The sequence below is a fragment of the Sebastes umbrosus genome, chromosome 16 (assembly GCF_015220745.1).
Source record: "Sebastes umbrosus isolate fSebUmb1 chromosome 16, fSebUmb1.pri, whole genome shotgun sequence".
Classification (NCBI taxonomy): Eukaryota; Metazoa; Chordata; class Actinopteri; order Perciformes; family Sebastidae; genus Sebastes; species Sebastes umbrosus.
In genome coordinates, this window is record NC_051284.1 from 9,145,516 (window position 1) to 9,165,218 (window position 19,703).

The 19,703-nt window shown below is 40.9% G+C and overlaps 2 protein-coding genes across 2 annotated transcripts; both read left to right on the forward strand.

The window, feature by feature from the left end:
- Positions 1-3,230: 3,230 nt before the first annotated feature.
- On the forward strand, positions 3,231-8,476 carry LOC119474258 (alcohol dehydrogenase 1-like). Its single transcript, XM_037746148.1, has 9 exons — positions 3,231-3,464; positions 4,894-4,995; positions 5,919-6,060; positions 6,466-6,553; positions 6,668-6,887; positions 7,026-7,286; positions 7,449-7,581; positions 7,710-7,848; positions 7,944-8,476. Exons 1-9 carry the CDS (start codon positions 3,447-3,449, stop codon positions 7,975-7,977), a joined length of 1,137 nt encoding a protein of 378 aa, XP_037602076.1. The 5' UTR covers positions 3,231-3,446; the 3' UTR covers positions 7,978-8,476.
- A 1,025-nt stretch (positions 8,477-9,501) lies between these two features.
- Positions 9,502-18,324, forward strand: LOC119474257 (alcohol dehydrogenase class-3 chain L). The gene is made up of 9 exons (XM_037746146.1): positions 9,502-9,653; positions 10,704-10,805; positions 12,598-12,739; positions 12,825-12,912; positions 13,012-13,231; positions 15,556-15,816; positions 16,154-16,289; positions 17,839-17,977; positions 18,221-18,324. Exons 1-9 carry the CDS (start codon positions 9,612-9,614, stop codon positions 18,243-18,245), a joined length of 1,155 nt encoding a protein of 384 aa, XP_037602074.1. The 5' UTR covers positions 9,502-9,611; the 3' UTR covers positions 18,246-18,324.
- Positions 18,325-19,703: the final 1,379 nt, after the last annotated feature.

Here is a 19,703-nt window from a genome sequence, read left to right on the forward strand (position 1 = left end):
CTCACGTCCTGCTCACCTGTTCTCACTTCACCCAATCAGTCATATATACACTATATATACCAGTCCAGTTCCTTTGTTTCTTGCCAGTTTGTTGTTGTTGTTTTTGGCCTCCGGTGTTTAGCATTCCAGCCTTTCTTTCTAGCGTGGGTAAGTAAGAACAAATTAATGCTGAACATTTCTAAAAACAAAACGGATGGTGACCTAGACATATGATGGTCAGTGATCCTCAACTAGGCTCATCACTTGGCGGAAAGCCAGTAAAACAAGTTAAAAAGACTAAGCATTGTGTTGGATGCCAGACTTAGGTGGACTGAACACATAATAATATCGTAACTAAAATGGGTAAGAGCATTGCTGTGACCAGGAAATGATCTGAGTATGTAACATCAAGCACTCTGAACCAGGTGATCCAAGCTTTAGTTTTGTCACACCTTTACTGTCCAGTCATTTGGTCATCCGCATCTAAGAAAGATCTTAAAAAAAACTCCAAATTGCCCAAAGCGGAGCCACCAGATTAGCTCTCCATTGTTCAATGCACACAAATGTTTTTCAAATACACCATAATCTCTCATGGTTTCCTGTACAGAACAGATTTCAATACAGTCTTCTGATCTTCTTCAGGAATGTTTTTGCATGATAGGAAGCCACATTGATTTACTGACCAAGTAGTGTACACCAGTGGAGAACATAATTATCTGATAAGACAGGCCAGTGCAAGATATCTCTTACCACCTAGACCAAGGGTCTGCAACCTGCGGCTCCGGAGCCACATGTGGCTGTTTAGCCCCTCTCCAGTGGCTCCCTGTGGATTTTTAAAAATGGAAATGAATAACTGTTTATTGTTTACATTTTCAGTTCATTGTTGTAGATCTATGGTACGACGGAGTATTAGGGCCACATTGAGGAAAAAAAAAAAATCTGATTTTTTTTTTTTTTAAGAATAAAGTCATATTACGAGAAAAAAGTCATAGGTTTACGAGAAGAAGTCGGAATATTATGAGAATAAAGTCAGAAGTTTATGAGAAAAAAGTCATATTATGAGAATAAAGTCATATTATAAAGTAGTCATTTTAGGTGTTATTTTCTTTTTTTTCTCGTAAAGTTATGACTTGATTCTCGTAATATTACGACTTTTATTCTCGTAAAATGATGACTTTATTCTCGTAATATTACAACTTTTTTTTCTCGTAAAGTTATGGCTTTATTCTCGTAATATTCCGACTTTTTTTCTCGTAATATTATGACTTTATTCTCGTAATATTATGACTTTATTCTGGGAATCTCCAATTTTCTTTTCCCTCAATGTGGCCCTAATACTCCATAGTACATTTGCACTTTGGCCCTCACTGCATTAGACTTATATACTATATACTTAAACTATAAACTGTGTTACCTTGTCAATGTTTTCAATCAAATGTTTTGTGGCTCCAGACGGATTTCTTTTTTTTTTTTTTGCCTAAAATGGCTCTTTTGAGAGTAAAGGTTGCTGACCCCTGACCTAGACTGACAACAAATCTCCAGAGGCATGTACTACAAAGGGAGTTCGACATACCCCAGGGTATCTTCTCGTTATCTGTCTTCACTAACCCAACTGAGATCCCGCTAAGCGGTCCTACGACAGCGCTTATCAACTCTGTGAAAACAACACAGGGTTTCTCAACCTGGCTACGAGCGCATTCACATGAACGGGGCGGTGTTTGCAGCATATGATTAATCACAAACATGGACAAGTCTACTGACTTGCAGGCGAAGCGGCACATTTTACAAAGGAAGAGCAGACTATATTAGACAAATACAAAGAAGTTAAACACATAATCCAGACTAAAATTAACATAGTTGAAGTTGTCAAATGCAGGAAGAACAGCTGGCAAAAGAAAAAACTCCAGATGTGTGAATGTGTAGATAAAAAAAAAAAAAAAAGTCAGATAAAGTCATCTAGATAAAAGCACAAAGCTTGAGAGTATTATACTTCATTATGTCCTTTAACAAGTGATGTGGCGTGTATGACTATTTCAACCTCGTTTCAGCTGCGTCCCCGTCTCTGGCGGTGTGAAATGAACTCAAGAGCAAGTAAAAAAAATAAATATAAAAACACAGTTCAAAGCAGTAAACAACCCACAGCATAAATCCAGCTGTCCTTCCTGCATTTGTCAGTTTAAACTGTGTTGTTTTTAGCCTGGATTATGACTGTAACTTCTTCATATGTGTGTAATATTATAAAACGATCCGCGCACCGAGCTCTGATTGGTCAATAGGCGGTGCTTTTATACGAGTTGATCTCTTATCTGGAACATGCCCTGCTGCGGGGCAGGTTAGCTGTTCAGCATAAGTTACCGTGGCGATCTACCCCGGTAAGAAGTGAACCACTGTCGTAGGATGGAAAACCCTGAGTTAACCCTGAAGTTACCTCGCTAACTCCAAATCCTGCTTTGAAGTACAGGCCCCTGTTTCTGTACAGAGCTATTACAGGATGGAACTCTTTACCAAATCAAGTTACTTAAACAAATACTGAAATATTTATACATGTATACCTCACTGCATGGAATTTGCTAGCATCATTTTTAAATAAGATAATGTGGGGACAGGGATTTTTTTTTTTATGTAATGGGATGCTGGAATGAGGGCTGTATTGTGGTGCAGTGTTTAGCACTGCTGCCTCACAGCAAGAGGGTCACAGGTTCAAACCTGGCTTGAGGCCCTTCTGTGTGGAGTTTGCATGTTCTCCCTGTATTAGCGTGTGTTTGCTCCGGGTTCTTCGGCTTCCTCCCACAACAATGACATGCAGGTTAGGTTAATTGTTGACTCTAAATTGCCCGTAGGTGTGAATGTGAGAGTTGTCTGACTCTGTGTCTGTGTTTTCGCCCAGTGTCAGCTGGGATCAGCTCCAGCCTCACCGCGACCTTGAATAGGATAAGCGGTTACAGATAATGGATGGATGATATTGAAATGCATTTAATGTATAGAATTGTTTATGATTTCTTTGTCAAACCCCAGGAAAATTAGCTGATGTCATGGCGTCAGTTAATGGGGATCCTAATAGACTAAACTGTTGAGGACAAAGCTGATATGCGATAAGAGGTGTGAGATGAGATTGTGTAATGATTTGCCCTCTGAGGACATTTCTTTTCAAAGACAAGTACAAGTTGTGTCAGGAATGTATGACAAGTTAGAGTGGAATAAATCTTCTCATCTAAATCTCAGCAAGGAATAAACATGCAGGAAATATTTTCCCACGGTTACCGCTAACCAATGGTATTCTCAAAGTAAAGGCAAAGAAATTCGAAGTCCCTGCCCATCTGAATGTTTGCCAAACTGGTTTCTACTGACACAAAATAAAACCAGATGTCAAGTACCTCTTGTTTTCTCCTCCCTAATCCCGTCCTGCTGCAGCTGTACTCCTCTCTTAACTCCTCTCTCGCTTGTTTACTCTGATTTTTGCAGCAAAAATGGCCACAGCTGGAAAGGTAAGTATAATTCAACATGCGGTCATTGATATTTATGTGGTGTTTTCATTAGTTTCATTGCAATATGTGCATGAATATTGCCTATGACACATCTTTGTATTTATGCGCACACACACACACACACACATTAAAAATTACTGGAACAAAACATCAAAAAGAAATTTAACAATATCACATTAATTTACATGAATTTGAGATTATTGTGTGCTCCTGTATTGTGTGCTGTTCACGTTAGTGCATGTGAAGCTGATTCAGGGGTGTGGATGGGTGTAACAGAAAGTTGATACCTGAAATAAGCATGTATATGGTTTAAGATATGCAGGAACATTAACTATTTCACCTAAACAAAGTGAAATATCTTCATTTTACTGCAATAAAATGTGCAATTGTTATGTAATTGCTAAGTTTTAGGGTAGTTTAACCTGAAAATACTCCCTCTGTCTGTTACTTTCTATTCCCCTCCCCCACCCCCCTTGTCTCTGTAAAATGTCTCTTGTTCTGTTTTGACTTGGTGCACAATTTGACACTATCCAGACAGTTTTGTGTAACTGTTGATATTGGCAACGATGAGGGGATTGTAAGCTAAAATAAACAAAAGATGATAGTGGGATAATTCATCATGGGGCTGCTGTGGCTCAGAGGTAGAGCAGCTGGCCCATCAATCTGAAGGTCGGTGGTTCGATCTCCGACTCCTACCGTCCACATGTTGAAGTGTCCTGCCATCAGTGTATGAATGTGTGTGTGTGAATGCTGACATGTAGTGTCACAGCCTGACTCTCAGGGCCATGGCAAATATGGAGACACACTCTGATAAATGTTTAAATCAATTCATTTATTTAACAAAAGAGAATGAAATATGCAAAAAAGAACTGTGTATATCAGCAGAATCACGGATGTAAGGTGTGGAGGGTGTAAACGGTGTGTCCGTGTTGTAACATGTATAAAACAAACAAAAGGATAACCAAGAAGATCCTAAGGGTGCCACATGGCTGGCATGGTGTCTGCGGGGAAAGAGAGAATGAGTCATCAAACCTAGGTTTTATAGGCTGGGAACACAGGAAGACTAGAAAGGTGCTATATAAATGCAAGTCCATTTACCATCATTCCACAGTGGATTAAAGAAATGCTTATGAATTCAAGGCAAACTGCTTGATTTATAAAAATCTGAGACACGTGATTTACTCAGTGATGCTTGCTAACCCTACATTAATTTATTCTGTCCAACTTCATGCTCAACTTGGTAGGAACTAAAGGAGCTTATAACAAGACTGTAGGGACTTTTTAAAACTCAAAACATACTTTTGTCTGACTGTGTGTGTGTGTGGGGGGCTTGTATTACCTACAATGTGGGGACATAACCTGTTTACACAGTCACATTGTGGGGACTCGCCTTCCAAAACTAATTTCATGTGGTGTCACTGCCCTATAGGTCATCAAGTGCAAGGCAGCAGTGGCCTGGGAACCCAACAAGCCTTTGGTGATTGAGGAGGTTGAGGTGGCCCCGCCCCAGGCCAATGAGATACGCATGAAGGTGAGAGACGTCCGCTATTAGAACACACAGCTGGACAGTTACTGTAGTCGAGGCATTTCACCTAAAATGCGGGTCAACCACACCTCATACAAATTGCGACAAAAACTAACTCAATGTATTTTGTGTCCTCAATATGTTCTAAATGAGAGAAAAAGGAATAGTATGATGGAAAAGTTTTTAAAGTCATCTAAATATTAACATACCAAAAACACCTTTTCAGACATATTTTGATGACTGTACAAGCCTACATCGTTGTGCCTGCTAGATTTGACCATGCTGCATTTTTTCCTCGGAGCGCAAAAATAAATGAATTATTATGAACATTGGTCTGGTCTGATTCTACCCAGATCTTCCCTGTCAAATACAAATATCCCAAAGTAATTGTATTTCAAATACAAGTAACTACGAAATGCTGCCCATCTCTGATTGTAACCTTTTCAAATATGAAATAATTATTGCCACTTGTGCGGATGGTGGCCATTTTTTAATTTCCTGGATTTCAAGATTGTCCCTCCGGATTATTCACCCTTTCTGTATGTCGAAGAGGATGCCTTTAGGGGTACATTACAAGTAATATAGTTTTTGTTGCAATTGATGTGAGGTCAATTTATATTATTCCTGGACTACTGCACTTGTTTTTGTCAGCCTCACTCTGTTGTGCACTGGTAGTCACAAAAGTGTATCATTATATAAAAATACTACTTAGCCATACCATTTAGTGATATGTTTGATATTAACGCTAAATGTGAGAAGGATACCAACCACAGAATAATCGTGACTGATATTCACAACAATATAAAAGTGTCAATATAATGTGAAAGTGTTGCTAGTACTGCTGAACCCCCTGACAGTGAACACTCTAGTCAGCCTGTCTCCTTAATTGTCTTCGTGTTTTCATTGTTTGGTTACTGTCTTTGGTGCAGATTGTGGCGACTGCAGTGTGCCATTCGGACTTGTACCACCTTTTTGAAAGGATGCATAAAGACGGCTTCCCAGTAGTCCTCGGCCACGAGGCAGCCGGCATCGTAGAGAGCGTCGGGCCTGGAGTCACTGAATATCAGCCAGGTCAGTTTCAATTGGTACAACATGTCTGTGTATTGAGTAGCCTACGTAGCTGGGATGTGCTTAGTTTAGCTAAGTTTAACGTAAAGAATGGACACAGCTAGCCTGGTTCTGTCCAAAGTGAACAATATGGCTGTCACATTTCATTCAAAATTCCATCTTCTTGACTTTTTTAAAAAACAATCAGCTCTTGTGATCAAAACTTCTAAAGATCACTGCTAATTAATGAAGTTGTGTCTTGTTAATTTAATCCGTACATTGACAGAAATGTAAAAATGACAATTTGGGGTCGAAGTGTATAAGGGATGTAAACTGAGGCCTCTCTGTGTAAGAGATAATATTATTTTACACACATCTAAAAGTTGGCCTAAATTCCTTTGGCTTTCACATGGCAATTTTGTCTTTCAGGAGACAAGGTTATCCCTCTGTTCCTCACCCAGTGTAGAGAATGTCGCTTCTGTAAGAGTCCAAAGACGAACCAATGTGACATGGGATGGTGAGCTCAACAAGCACTCATATATAGCACGTATTCAGCGAGCCCTCTAATATGATAAGAGCAGCACTCAAATTTTGTTTCATATATTTTACATCAAAAATGTATCTTGTTCAGGGCTACTGATCGTTTCGATGCAATGTCACCGTCAGAGTCCAGGTTTACCTGTAAGGGGAAGAAGGTGCTGCAGTTTACAGGAACCAGTACCTTCTCTGAGTACACTGTGGTTAACCAGATGGCTGTGGCTAAGATCGACCCCGCTGCCCCTCTGGACAAAGTCTGTCTCCTTGGGTGTGGGGTCAGCACAGGATATGGAGCAGCAGTTAATACTGCTAAGGTGTGTATGTTTGACTGTTGCAGATTTTGTTCTATAGATTTGTATTTGATAAAAGACTTTTCCATTGATTATTACTGTATGGTGCATTAAGAAGTCTGACCTTAAGAACCAGGTTGACCAAAGTGTGTTGTACTTTAGGTGGAACCGGGCTCCACATGTGCTGTGTTTGGTCTGGGAGCTGTGGGTTTGGCTGCAGTCATGGGCTGCAAGGTTGCAGGAGCCAAGAGGATTATTGCCGTTGACATCAATCCAGAGAAGTTTGAGAAGGCCAAGGTGTTCGGCGCGACCGACTTTGTGAACCCCAAGGATCACAGTAAACCCATCAACCAGGTGCTGTCTGACATGACTGACGGAGGAGTGGACTTCTCCCTGGAATGTGTCGGGAATGTGGGAGTCATGGTGAGGCAGATAGAGAGGTTTGCATAAAGATTTGATGTAAATTGGCTCAAGAAGGCTCATTATATTGAAGATTCTTTCCCGAGAGGAAGTGTTTTCTAACTAATAAAGCTTGAACCCTATACGTTTACAAGCCCACTGACTTTGTGCTGTTTCTCCATCTAGCGCAGTGCCTTGGAGTCTTGTGTTAAAGGTTGGGGTGTTAGTGTGCTGGTTGGCTGGACAGACCTGTACGATGTTGCTACTCGGCCCATTCAACTAATCGGTGGACGGACATGGAAGGGCTCCACATTTGGAGGTGAGACAAATATGACCATCGCCACTGACTAATGAATCTCTGGTAACTAAATGGTTGTGGGCGTATGTTCTGCAACTCTCTAGCTAGTTGTATTCTGGATGAAGACTCCATGCTCTTTTGTGGCTCAGGCTTTAAGGGTAGGGAAGGCGTGCCTCAGATGGTTAAAGCCTATCTGGACAAGAAGGTGAAGCTGGATGAATTCATCACTCACAACATGACTTTGGACCAGGTCAATGATGCCATTGAGCTGATGAAGCGTGGTGAATGGTATATTAACACTCCTATACTTTCTCCACAATTCATGATTCAACAACAACACAAATATATAAATCTGATCATTTCACTTTCCTCTTGTTCCACAGCATCCGGACGGTCCTGAATGTTTCTCCACAATAAGACCGCTGTGTCGCTTTTAGTGACACTCAACACTATTCAGTGGATTATCATCAGTTTTCATATAACAAAAGCTGTTGAAATTACTATTCCAATATACAGCAAGTCCAACTATAATAAAATTGCATTTTTGTGTGCTACAGCATATCGGCTCTATAAATCAATTGTCGAAACCAAAAGGGAGAAATTTATATTTTCTTTTGGTTTCATGATGGCGCCCTGTAGTTTTGCATTAACAACACAGATAAATTAATCTGCTCATTTCTCTTTTATTTTGGTTCCACAGCATCCGGACGGTCCTGAATGTTTCTCCAAAAATGAGACCGCTGTGTTGCTTTCAATGACCCCAAAGTAATTCAGTAATTTACCACGGTATCCTACAAAATCTCACAAATAACACACATAATAAAGCAATCTTTCAAATGATGCACACTACGATTTTTTTACATGCATATTGCTCACAAGCTGAACATATCAAAATAAAATAAATGATTTAAACCGATGGGGTTTGTTTTCTGGTTTTATTGTGTTGTGTGTCACAGATACAGCATTTACGTGTCTACAGCATTGTCTGTCATGTCTCTGAACGCTCTATTTAAAGTGTCAGTCAAGTAGTTTTCCCCTTAAATTGACTCAGACCATTCAAATTATATCAGTGTTTGTTTAACTTGGCAGACAGCGCTGTAATGGGCTCCAGCATTTGTCCCTGAGCAGTGCTTCTGCCTGTTTTTTGAAGAATTTTTAATAAAGGATACAATATTGCAGTTAAACAACAGGCACACTAAATTAAATGATACCATACCATATAAGAACATATAATAACAGTTGATGTTTGGCACTGTGAGATTTTATGGAGAAGAAATTACAGTTCATGATTGCTCTCTGTTTGCTACGGAAGCTGAGAGCTGCCATGATTGGATCCAATTATTCATTATTATCATGATCTTGGGAACACAAAAGCTGATCAAGCAGCATCCTTGTTTAGGTACTAGATGTACTGTGTTTAATCCTGATTCAATCTTGCAATCTGACAATATATAAAAATTACCTTGGTCACTCTTGGCCTCTATAGGTCTCAAAACTGAAATCACAAATAACAGGTATCCTTAACTGAACCACACTTTGTCAACGTTTCAGAATAAAATGTAACGTTATTTTGACTGTTGATTCTTTACAACTACTACAAAATTTAGGCAAAGATTTGAATTGACCCTTCCCTAAATCCCGCCCCTCGAACACAGACTGGCCAATCATAGTGAAACATGGGACACGAACAGTGTCGAAAACTAATGAAAAATCCTAAACTATAATTTTTGATCCTAAACTGTTTACTGAATCTGTTAAACTAAATGGCACATCCTCAAAATGGGATTTAATAGATATTATAATAGAAACAAACAAATGAGATTTTCATGAAATGTATGTCTTATACACTTGTCATATAAATAAACGTGCCTTGCCTTGCCTTGGCCACTGTCTTTCTCTGTTTAATCAGTGGAGGGAGGAAATGAGCATTGTAGAAAGTGGAAAGATCAGCAGAAAGTGTTTGGATACGCCCCACAACCCACACAGGCAGGGCCCGTCTTTGTCATTGGTCTAAACTGTGATAAGACCTGCTCTCTTACCTAACCTTGTGAATGAGTATCCGGATGTTAAACAGCATGGCAACTGCAGGGAAGGTAAGCACGTTGACCTCTTCTCACATGCAATTATACAGTATCATAATAATGAATATCTGTAAAAGTCTGAATGGATTTGAGCTGTTCTACACATATAAACGCTGCTAGGATTGCCAGGACTTCCCCTCGGCTCAGTCAAGTGTTTGTGTTAACATAAGGAATGCGTACAGTACGAGAGGACGGGTATGGAGGGTGGGGTTGCATCGGCTATTTATTTAGAACACGAGTTATAATTTAACTGTAAAAGAGAGACAAACCCTCTTGCACTCTGTTGCACAATCTACAGTATAATAGACAAAAGAGAAGTCATTGGAGAGTTTTGTGTGTCTCTTGGAGGACTCTTTTGTTGAGGCTTCCTGTTGTTGCAACATGTCAGCACAATGGGTGAAAAAAGGTTAAAAAGTTTGCTCTGAGGACAGTTGTTTATGGGTCTGTTGTATTCAGCCTGTTGAGAAACAGAGTAGAAGAACTGATGGTGAACTAACTCTGATTCCAAAGAAAGTTGCAATGTGTTTTCCTCCATCCTTTTAAAGGTCACCTGTTATGCAAAATGCACTTTTCCATGTCTTTTAAACATCAATATCTGTCCCCAGTGTGTCTACAAGTCACCATAGTATCATAAAAGACCACCCTCTCTCTTTTTCTCCTGCTCCGTTTGTCCGGAAATGGGTGTGGAAAATCACTGAGCAGCTTTTCCTTCTCTTTAGACGTCACGCTGTGTTGTTGAAGACGTTTGATTGACAGAAACGCTGACCAAACAGAGCAGAGTGGGAGGAGACAAGCGCTAAATCAGGGTTTTCAGACAGAGGCTGAATTAGGCTCTGAGGCAGGCAGACTCAGGCTGCAGTATGAGAAGAATAAAGTTTTTTTTGAACATTGCAGAATGTAAAAATGTTCTAGTGCAACATTTAAATACATCTATGAACCTGGAAATGAGCATAATATGAGACCTTTAAATCAAGACTGTTTACACCGTGGGACTGAATGTGTTAAATGTCCACAGAGTTGTTATCATGAGGCCAGCTGAAGCTCTGGGATGTTGTGTTGCAGGTGATCCGGTGCAAAGCTGCGGTAGCATGGGAGGCTGGGCAACCTCTGGTGATGGAGGAGGTGGAGGTGGCACCTCCTAGAGGCGGGGAAGTTCGCCTCAAGGTAATGAAACAGGACTGATGTGTTCACTATTGACACTCACAACAACTTAAACTCTTCAGTTCCCATGTTCTTATTTAATCATTTAACTATAATCAGTTAAAGGTAATGCTTCAACTATGGAAGTTGTAAAAAAAAACTAATTCTGATAACAATATAATTACATCTCAGTACACTACAGTATACTAGTCCGGTGCCCGCGTTCAAAACCTTCCTGTTCGGAACGGAACGATTTCTTGGCCTCCGGTATTGCTGGGTCTGGAGTAAAGGATACTTTATGTGTCCGCGAGTAGCAAAACGCCAGGGTCTGCGCGACGTACATTTTATCATCAGAGGGCCATCCGAGGACGTCCGTGTAACGCCAATTTGTTGTGGCCGCGGTTTTGGACTCACTTGTCTGCACACTAGCGATCTACTGTGTATGTGTGAAGCATGTCCTCCAAGCGAACAGTATAAACAGATCTGCTATGAGTCCGTGGTTTTCGCAGCTGTCCGCCTCAGCTGTCCGTGTATGCCTCAGTTTGGGAGTATAACCGAGGCTTGATACACCTGCCATAGTTGCATCCCCTATAATACTAGAGTATATTCATCATTTCGGTGCAAAAGCTCACATAAACATCGACGGAGAGCGAGCTGTACCCCGCATGCTGTCTGTAACAGTCAGTGCATGGGCAACCTCCGGGTCTGAGAAGTGAAGCCAATGCGGATGTGCCTTAAACTTGCATTCTTTCTAACAGCCAGCAGGGGGCGACTCATCTTGTTGCAAAAAGAAGTCTGATTGTATAGAAGTCTATGAGAAAATGACCTTTCTTCTCACTTGATTTATTACCTCAGTAAACATTGTAAACATGAGTTTATGGTCTCAGTCGCTAGTTTCAAGTCTTCTTCAATACAGCATGATGTTCATTTAGTAAATTATGGTCCCATTTAGAGTCAAATAGACCATAAAGCAAGGTATGCTTTACGTGCTACCTAAAGGCGTGGCTACCTTGGGATTGACAGGTAGGTCGCTCCCACAGCGTTGTCCGGTCTGGGAGTTGTTCATGAAAGTTAATCGCCTAAAAATGTCTTATTCAGCGTTCGGTTGTACTTAGCTCCACCCTTTCGTGTCACTTCTGGTTGCAAAAAAACAACACGGTGAAGACCAAAAACCAAGATGGCAACGGCCAAAATGCCAAACTCGAGGTTTCAAAACAGCAGTCCACAAACAAATGGATGACTTCACAGTGATATGTCTACGGTGACAGTTAATAGGGGTACCCTCTCATTATACTATACACACAAATAATAAATATGTCCCATAGATCTCAAGAGCTTGCAGTCAACACTGTACTTCCTTGGGTCCTCGCCAATACACCCACCTAGTGTGAAGTCGATCGGATGAACGGTTGTTGAGAAAATAATCTACAACTGATGACCTATTTATCTTACAAAGCTTATCTGCTGTCAGTTTTTTCTCATTTAGTGTATGTAAAGTCCAACACCACTTGTACTTTGCACCTTTAGTTATTTCTGGTTGTACTGTATGTTGTAAAAGAAAGTAGGCTATTCATAATTTACCGTGAAAAAGGAAGATCTACACTTTATTTTAATACAATCTATGCAACAGTAATATAACCCTTACTCAAAGAAATTTCCAAAAATCTGCGATACTCCAATACTAAGTGGAGGATTTAAATAATTACCAATAACATTCGATTCATGAACTGATTGATTTCCCCATATTACAGCAGCCTTCAGATAAGAGCATGTCGAATGGATTTAGCATGGATCAGATCAAAGTCCTTTATTTCAGATTGTGGCCACAGGGATCTGTCACACTGACTCCTACACACTAAGTGGCTCCGACCCTGAGGGAGTTTTCCCTGTAGTGCTGGGCCACGAGGGAGCCGGCATCGTGGAGAGCGTCGGAGAGGGAGTCACCAAGTTTCAACCAGGTTCTCCCTCTCTTCTCCTCTCTTCATTAAAGATTGCTGCATGTCATTTAAAATCTCAAACATAACATGCTGTTTTTTGTTTTAGGGGACACAGTCATACCCTTGTATATCCCACAGTGTAGAGAGTGCAAGTTCTGTAAGAATCCCAAAACCAACTTGTGTCAAAAGATCAGGTAAATGATGCGCAAATGTGCAGATCAGCTTCTAACATAAGAATCATGCCTTGTGCAGCTCATCAGCTGTCAGATCTGCGCTTGTGTCTTGTTCTCCAGGCTCACTCAGGGCAAAGGCTTGATGCCAGACGGGACAAGCCGCTTTTCCTGCAAAGGCAAGAGCCTCTTCCACTTCATGGGCTGTAGCACATTCTCTGAGTACACGGTGGTGGCTGAGATCTCCCTGGCTAAAGTGGACCACAGGGCGCCCCTGGACAAGGTGTGTCTGCTGGGCTGTGGCATCACCACTGGTTATGGAGCAGCTCTAAACACCGCCAAGGTGAGTCTGCCGCCCCTAATGTCACTGTGCTACGATCAGACATCACAGTCAGTCACTGATAGTCATTCTCTTCTATTCTCTGAGAGGTGGGTAAAGAACAATTTACCTTTACTCTTATGACTCATCAACCCAACTCAAATCACTTTTTGTACTAGGTCGTTTTTTCTATGTCGTATCAGATAGTACCCCCTCAGTGTAGGCGGTATTCTCAGCTGATCACCATAGCGACACCACATGAAACTGCCATGACATCTTCAACACGACACTCGCTGATTTGTTTCATCGACAACCAAACAGGTGAACATCTGCACTTCGTCAATTGTACGGCGGAGTGCAGTGATTCCCAACCTGGGGTCCAGGCCCCCCTTAGAGGGGTGCCATAGATCACAGGGGGTGCGGCAGGATTTGTCTGCTCTGAGGTTGTCAAAATTAGATCTGCTCATGTATAACTAAAATCCTAATAACACACTTGCTGGATAATTTATACAAAAGTCTGGGTATAAAACTATGTAAAAATATATGTTTCTTTGCTGCTGAGTAGCAAAATCGAACGAAATATTCAATCTATATTTGTTGGCGTTTAGCCTTTCAAAAACAACATTTTCACTGCAGTCAAAAACTTGATGCACACAAAGCGAGACACGCACCGGTATTAACGGGGAGGTCTATGTCAGCAATCTAACAACACCATAAATTACATTTATTTGACCAAAATAAGAAAGTAGGCTCAGCTTTTCTTAGATACAAGTAGGGGGGCTTCAAGGAAAATAGGTTGGGAACAACCTGCGTAGTATACGCCGTAGTGTACGCCGTAGTGTACGCTGTAGTGTACGCCGTAGTGTACGCCGTTGTGTACGACGTAGTGTACGACGTAGTGTACGACGTAGTGTACGACGTAGTGTACGACGTAGTGTACGACGCGGTTTTGCAGGTCTCCAATTTAATAGTCTGGGTTGAGTGAATAAAACAATTTTGTACGCTATTGACGGTAACTTGGCTATTTAAAAATGGTAGGTTTGTGCAAGATGTCCCGTGTTTCATTGGTTATCAGAGGTCTGCTGTGTTTTAACTGCACCTTCTAGTATTGACCAAGGTGGTACCAAAAAAAAGTACCAGGTACCAGATATTATCCACAACTTTCACTAATGGAAAACCAAAAAAGAGCTAGTCAGGTTGAGTAGAGCTGTGCTGTACCATGCATGAGCATCTGTTGGTCCAAAAATCAATGATACTTCCCAGCATGCTGTGCACAATCCACGGTTTAGCCACCAGCCTGAAGGCTTGTATGGAAGGCAGAGGAGAAATCAACAATCAGGTTTATATTCTCTTTAGATGTTAAGTAGACTTAAACATAAGATAGCGTGGGTGTATTTTTGTTGCCACCCCAGCAGCATGGCTCTAGGGATGGCAATGTCGGGTCAGTCAGTCGGTCCAACACTTTGTTCCATTCTAAAATATCTCAACAATTATTAAACGCCTTGCCATGAAATTTAATAGTGACATTCATGGTTCCCAGAGGATGGAGCCTACTGATTTTGGTAATCCCTTGACTTTTTCTCTAGTGCCACCAGCACGACAAACTTTCACTTACCCAGTGAATAATCTTAACATCTACTAGATGAATTGGCACAAACATTAAGTAAAGACGTTCATGGTCCCCAGAATATGTATTATAATGACTGTTGATTTTAGAGACACCATGAGGTTACATTTGTGATTTTAAGCTCAATGTCTCCAAAACTATGGGATTGATTGCCATGATATCTGGTTTGTCATAACTTTGGTGATCCCTTAACTTTTCATCTAACACAATCGTCAGGTCAAAATCTTCATTTGTGCAATACTTTGATTTATGACCAAATATCTGCAAAACTAATGACATTCCCATCAGCCTCAGCTGTGCTTTGAGTTTAGAGCTTATTAAGAAATGTTAACATGCTAACACTCTAAACTAAGATGATGAACATGCTAAATATTATACCAACTAAGCATGTTACATTGTCATTGTGAGCATATTAGCACACTGATGTTAGCAATTAGGTCAAAGCACCCATGTGCCTAGGTACATCCTCACAGAGCTGTTGGGATCATTTTTAATATGGGTTTAATATGTTCAGTTATTGGTTATAAGCCAGCATGTACCTACAATATGTAAATGGTGCCAGTGGAAACAAATGTGTTGGACCCTTTCCTAATCATTATGTAGCATTGATTTATGGTATTCTATTCGACATCAATCTTATTTTCCCTGCTGTGTACTGTTTCATTAATAGCCACAGAAATGTGCTGACCTGTATTTGCCTCTCGTGTCCCTCACCCTGCAGGTGGAGGCCGGCTCAACCTGTGCAGTGTTCGGCCTGGGAGCTCTGGGCCTTGCAGCAATCATGGGCTGTAAAGCAGCCGGGGCCGCCAGGATTATTGGAGTCGATCTCAACCCCGATAAGTTTAAAACTGCTCGAGAGTTCGGTGCCACAGACGTGGTGAACCCAAAGGACCACAGCAAGCCAATCCAAGAGGTCCTGGTGGAGATGACAGATGGAGGCGTGGACTACTCCTTTGAATGTGTGGGCAACGTGGCTATCATGGTGAGCGGGGAAATAATCCCATTATTATTAAGCTCCTGTGGGCTTCTAAGTAATTCATCTCTGCATGCTGAATAACCGCATGAACCTTATAATGATAATATGGCTTAATAGACCTGTATTTTTTAGAATAAAGACAATCTATTTGTTGTACAGTAGGTATACATTTAAATACTTTTATTCCATAAAATTACAAGTAATTTAGTATGGGTTAGAATAAATGTATGATCAACACAATCGAGCAATGTCCAGATGTATTAGAGAGAGATTGTGGTGGTGGTCAGGTGCTGGTTGGATCAGGTTGATGTGATACTGTCCTGATATTGTCTCTTGGTGACAGAGGGCAGCCCTGGAGGCCTGCCATAAAGGATGGGGCACCAGCGTAATCATCGGGGTGGCAGCAGCCGGGCAAGAGATCTCCACCCGGCCCTTCCAGCTGGTGACCGGACGCACCTGGAGAGGCACTGCTTTTGGAGGTAACAAGGTCGTGTCTAGATGGTTACCTACAAATTGAGAAAACTCTCGGGAGACTTGCTGCCCGACAACCTATATAACCTTAACCATTCGAGGGCAATGCCATAACCTTAGCCAGTCAAGGTCAATGTCATAACCTTAATCATTCAAAGTCAATGCCATAACCTTAACTATTTGAGTCAATGCCTAATCTTAACCATTCTACGTCAATGCCATAACCTTAACCATTCAAGGTCAATGCCATAACCTTAACCATTCAAGGTCAATGTCATAACCTTAATCATTCAAGGTCAATGCCATAACCTTTACCCTTCGAGGTCAATGCCATAACCTTAACCATTCAAGGTCAATGCCATAACCTTAACCATTTGAGGTCAATGCCTAACCTTAACCATTCAAGGTCAATGTCATAACCTTAACCATTCAAGGTCAATGCCATAACCTTAACCATTCAAGGTCGAAGCCATAACCTTAACCATTCTAGGTCAATGCCATAACCTTAACCATTCAAGGTCAATGCCATAACATTAACCATTCAAGGTCAATGTCATAACCTTAACTATTTGAGTCAATGCCATAACCTTAACCATTCTAGGTTGATGCCTAACGTTTACCATTCAAGGTCAATGCCATAACCGTAACTATTTGAGGTCATTGCCTAACCTTAACAATTTGGGGTCAATGCCTAACCATAACCATTCAAGGTCAAAACCTAACCTTAACCATTCATGGTCAACGCCTAACCTTAACCATTTGAGGTCAATGCCTAACCTTAACCATAAATTACTCAACCACCTCTTAAGCCAGAGTTTGGTTTGTCACTTCTGGGCTACTGTAGCAACATGGTGGTGCAACATAGCAGACTCCGTGAAGAGAGGACCCCCTATGTAGATATAAATGTCTCATTCTAAGGTGACTAAAACACAACAACTCTTATTTTTCCGGTGATTACACACTAAAGAAAACATACTTATTAATATTATATCCCATTTATGCCAATAGATCCCCCCTAAATGCTATACACACTGTGCCTTTAAGAGGATATTGAGCTGGGGAGCATAGAACCCTGGGAACATAGATACACTCCCCATAATGAGCACACACAGCACAGAGCAAACCGGTCATTAATTTTCTACAATAAGTGCTTTGTGACTCTGGCTTGAAGCCAGGCTGTTACACAAGCAATTTACTCATGGTTGACTGAAGAAAAATGTTTAGGTGTAGAATTACTGCAGAACAATTATTCCTCAGTTTTTCCACTTTATTTAACTTCTATAAACTGGATATCTTCTTTCACATGAACAAAACATCTTACCCTTTTAAAAAAAGAACGCTCTTTTGTCAAATGAAAGGAGTTTGATTCAGGTCTCATGTTACACTGACTAATAGCTCTACTCACATATGCACACTTGTACTTTGTAAACACTTGGTTTTGATAAATTAACTGTGCGTCCCTGTATGTATAGACTAAAAATTTAAATCCTGTGCAACCACTTGACGAAATACACTACATTCCTCTACTTTAATGATCCCATTTACACTTTTTCCCAGGATACAAGAGTGTCGACAGTGTTCCCAAACTGGTGGAGGAGTACATGAACAAGAAGCTGAAAGTGGATGAATTTGTGACTCACACTCTGCCCTTTGTGAAGATCACTGATGGTTTTGATCTCATGCATGCTGGGAAATGGTAAGCCCTCGACATGACTTAATGTGCGTAGTGTGATCTAGTGTCCCTCTGGGTTTTTTTGTCTGTTAAAGATGTTATGCGTCACTGCTGCCCTCTGTTGAGCACAAAGCTGAGATGTGATGATGTGTGTGTGTGAGATAGGATTTCATAATAATGTGCAACCATGAGGTCTTTCTTCTGTCAGAAATGTATTTTAAGCCTTAAAAAAAAACCACAATCTAATCCAATTTTTCATATTTACAGCATTCGCGTCGTCCTTCAGTTCTAGACAGCAGAGGAGCACAGGAAACCATGATCTCACTCCACGTTTACCCTGCTCAGTTTAATAAATCATCTTTCAATTCCCCGTTGAAGTGTTTTTTATTTGAACAATACAGTCAGACACCTCTTTGATCGGCGCTACGCCCCCCCGAAGGAACACGCATACACAGAGAAGGAAGGGAAAAAACCAAGAGGAACCAAAACAAGATTATTGTGAAATATTCTTTGATCTAGACGGCATGAATAATAAGGTAATACAACCACACAACAACCAAATGGCATCAGTGTTGGAAGGCAGTTAATCGATGAGGATATTTTTGAGTGGTTCTTTTTGATAGCAGCTTGGACATCAAGGCCGGATGAAGTTGTTCGTGTTGAAGACACCGCAGATAAAGTAAAACTAGCTTGCTCAAACACTTGCAAAAAAATACCCTTGGCTATTCTCCCTGTAGGATTTGAGAACAAGGCTGGATTTAGTCTGTCAAGTTAAGTTTTGGTGTCTCTCCAAGCTTGGGTGATGCGCTTTATTTTCCAAAAATGTTGACTCAAACCGAAGCAGACTTGAGAGAATTACTACGACGGCGTGTACTCAGCGATGTCACCCTCGGTTAGGTAAAACATGTTTCCCAACAGCTCAGTTCATGCTCCTCTATAGCTGAAACCCAGAAGCAGAACGTTATTTTTTCCTCCGCAGTATTTCTGTGGTGATGAAGACCGGTCTGCTGTCTGTGAGGCAAACATGTGAAGGATTCTTGCACAAGGACAATAAGGAGGGCACATACTATTGAAATGGACGGCTCAAAGGACCGTGAGCTTTTTTAGTTTGATGGGCTTAATTCACTTTTTTAAAACTATTTCTGATTTTCAAAAAGCCTTTTTGAAAGTACATATTTTGTGTCATGGCAGAAAAACAAAAGTGCAATCAATAACATCAAGGATGGCTCCATTCCTTTTAGTGGATATGAGGTGAGGTTTCTGTATTGTGAGGACTGAACATGTGTGATGTGATTTAGTGTTTTTCACAATTTATGTAAGGACAGCATTTTGTGTTTAATTTTAAGTTAAGAAATTTAGCCAATCAGTTTTGCTTTTTGCATTTTGAGTTTTGCACACTGAAGGGCTAATTCACAAAAACATGCGCGGCTGTTGCGGCCGCTAAACCTGCACAAATAAGGCAACAAGAAACCGCTTAATTCACAAAGCGACCCGCAAAGGGTGAAATGCACCCTTAACTGCGCTGCCAAGCAAATAGGGTCTTGGTGCACCTGTGTTTTTTGGGCGTATTTAAGTTAGTTAACGTGTAGACATTTGGCGCAAAATTGGCCCCTTTCTATGCAAATGAGCCTCATTGCAAAAACAGTCCAATTCAAAAAGAACAGCGCTGATAGCCACATGCAGTTACAGTGAAATTATTGGCGTCTTCTGAGAGTTGGTGGTAACTAAAGCGCATTTATACGGGGTGTCA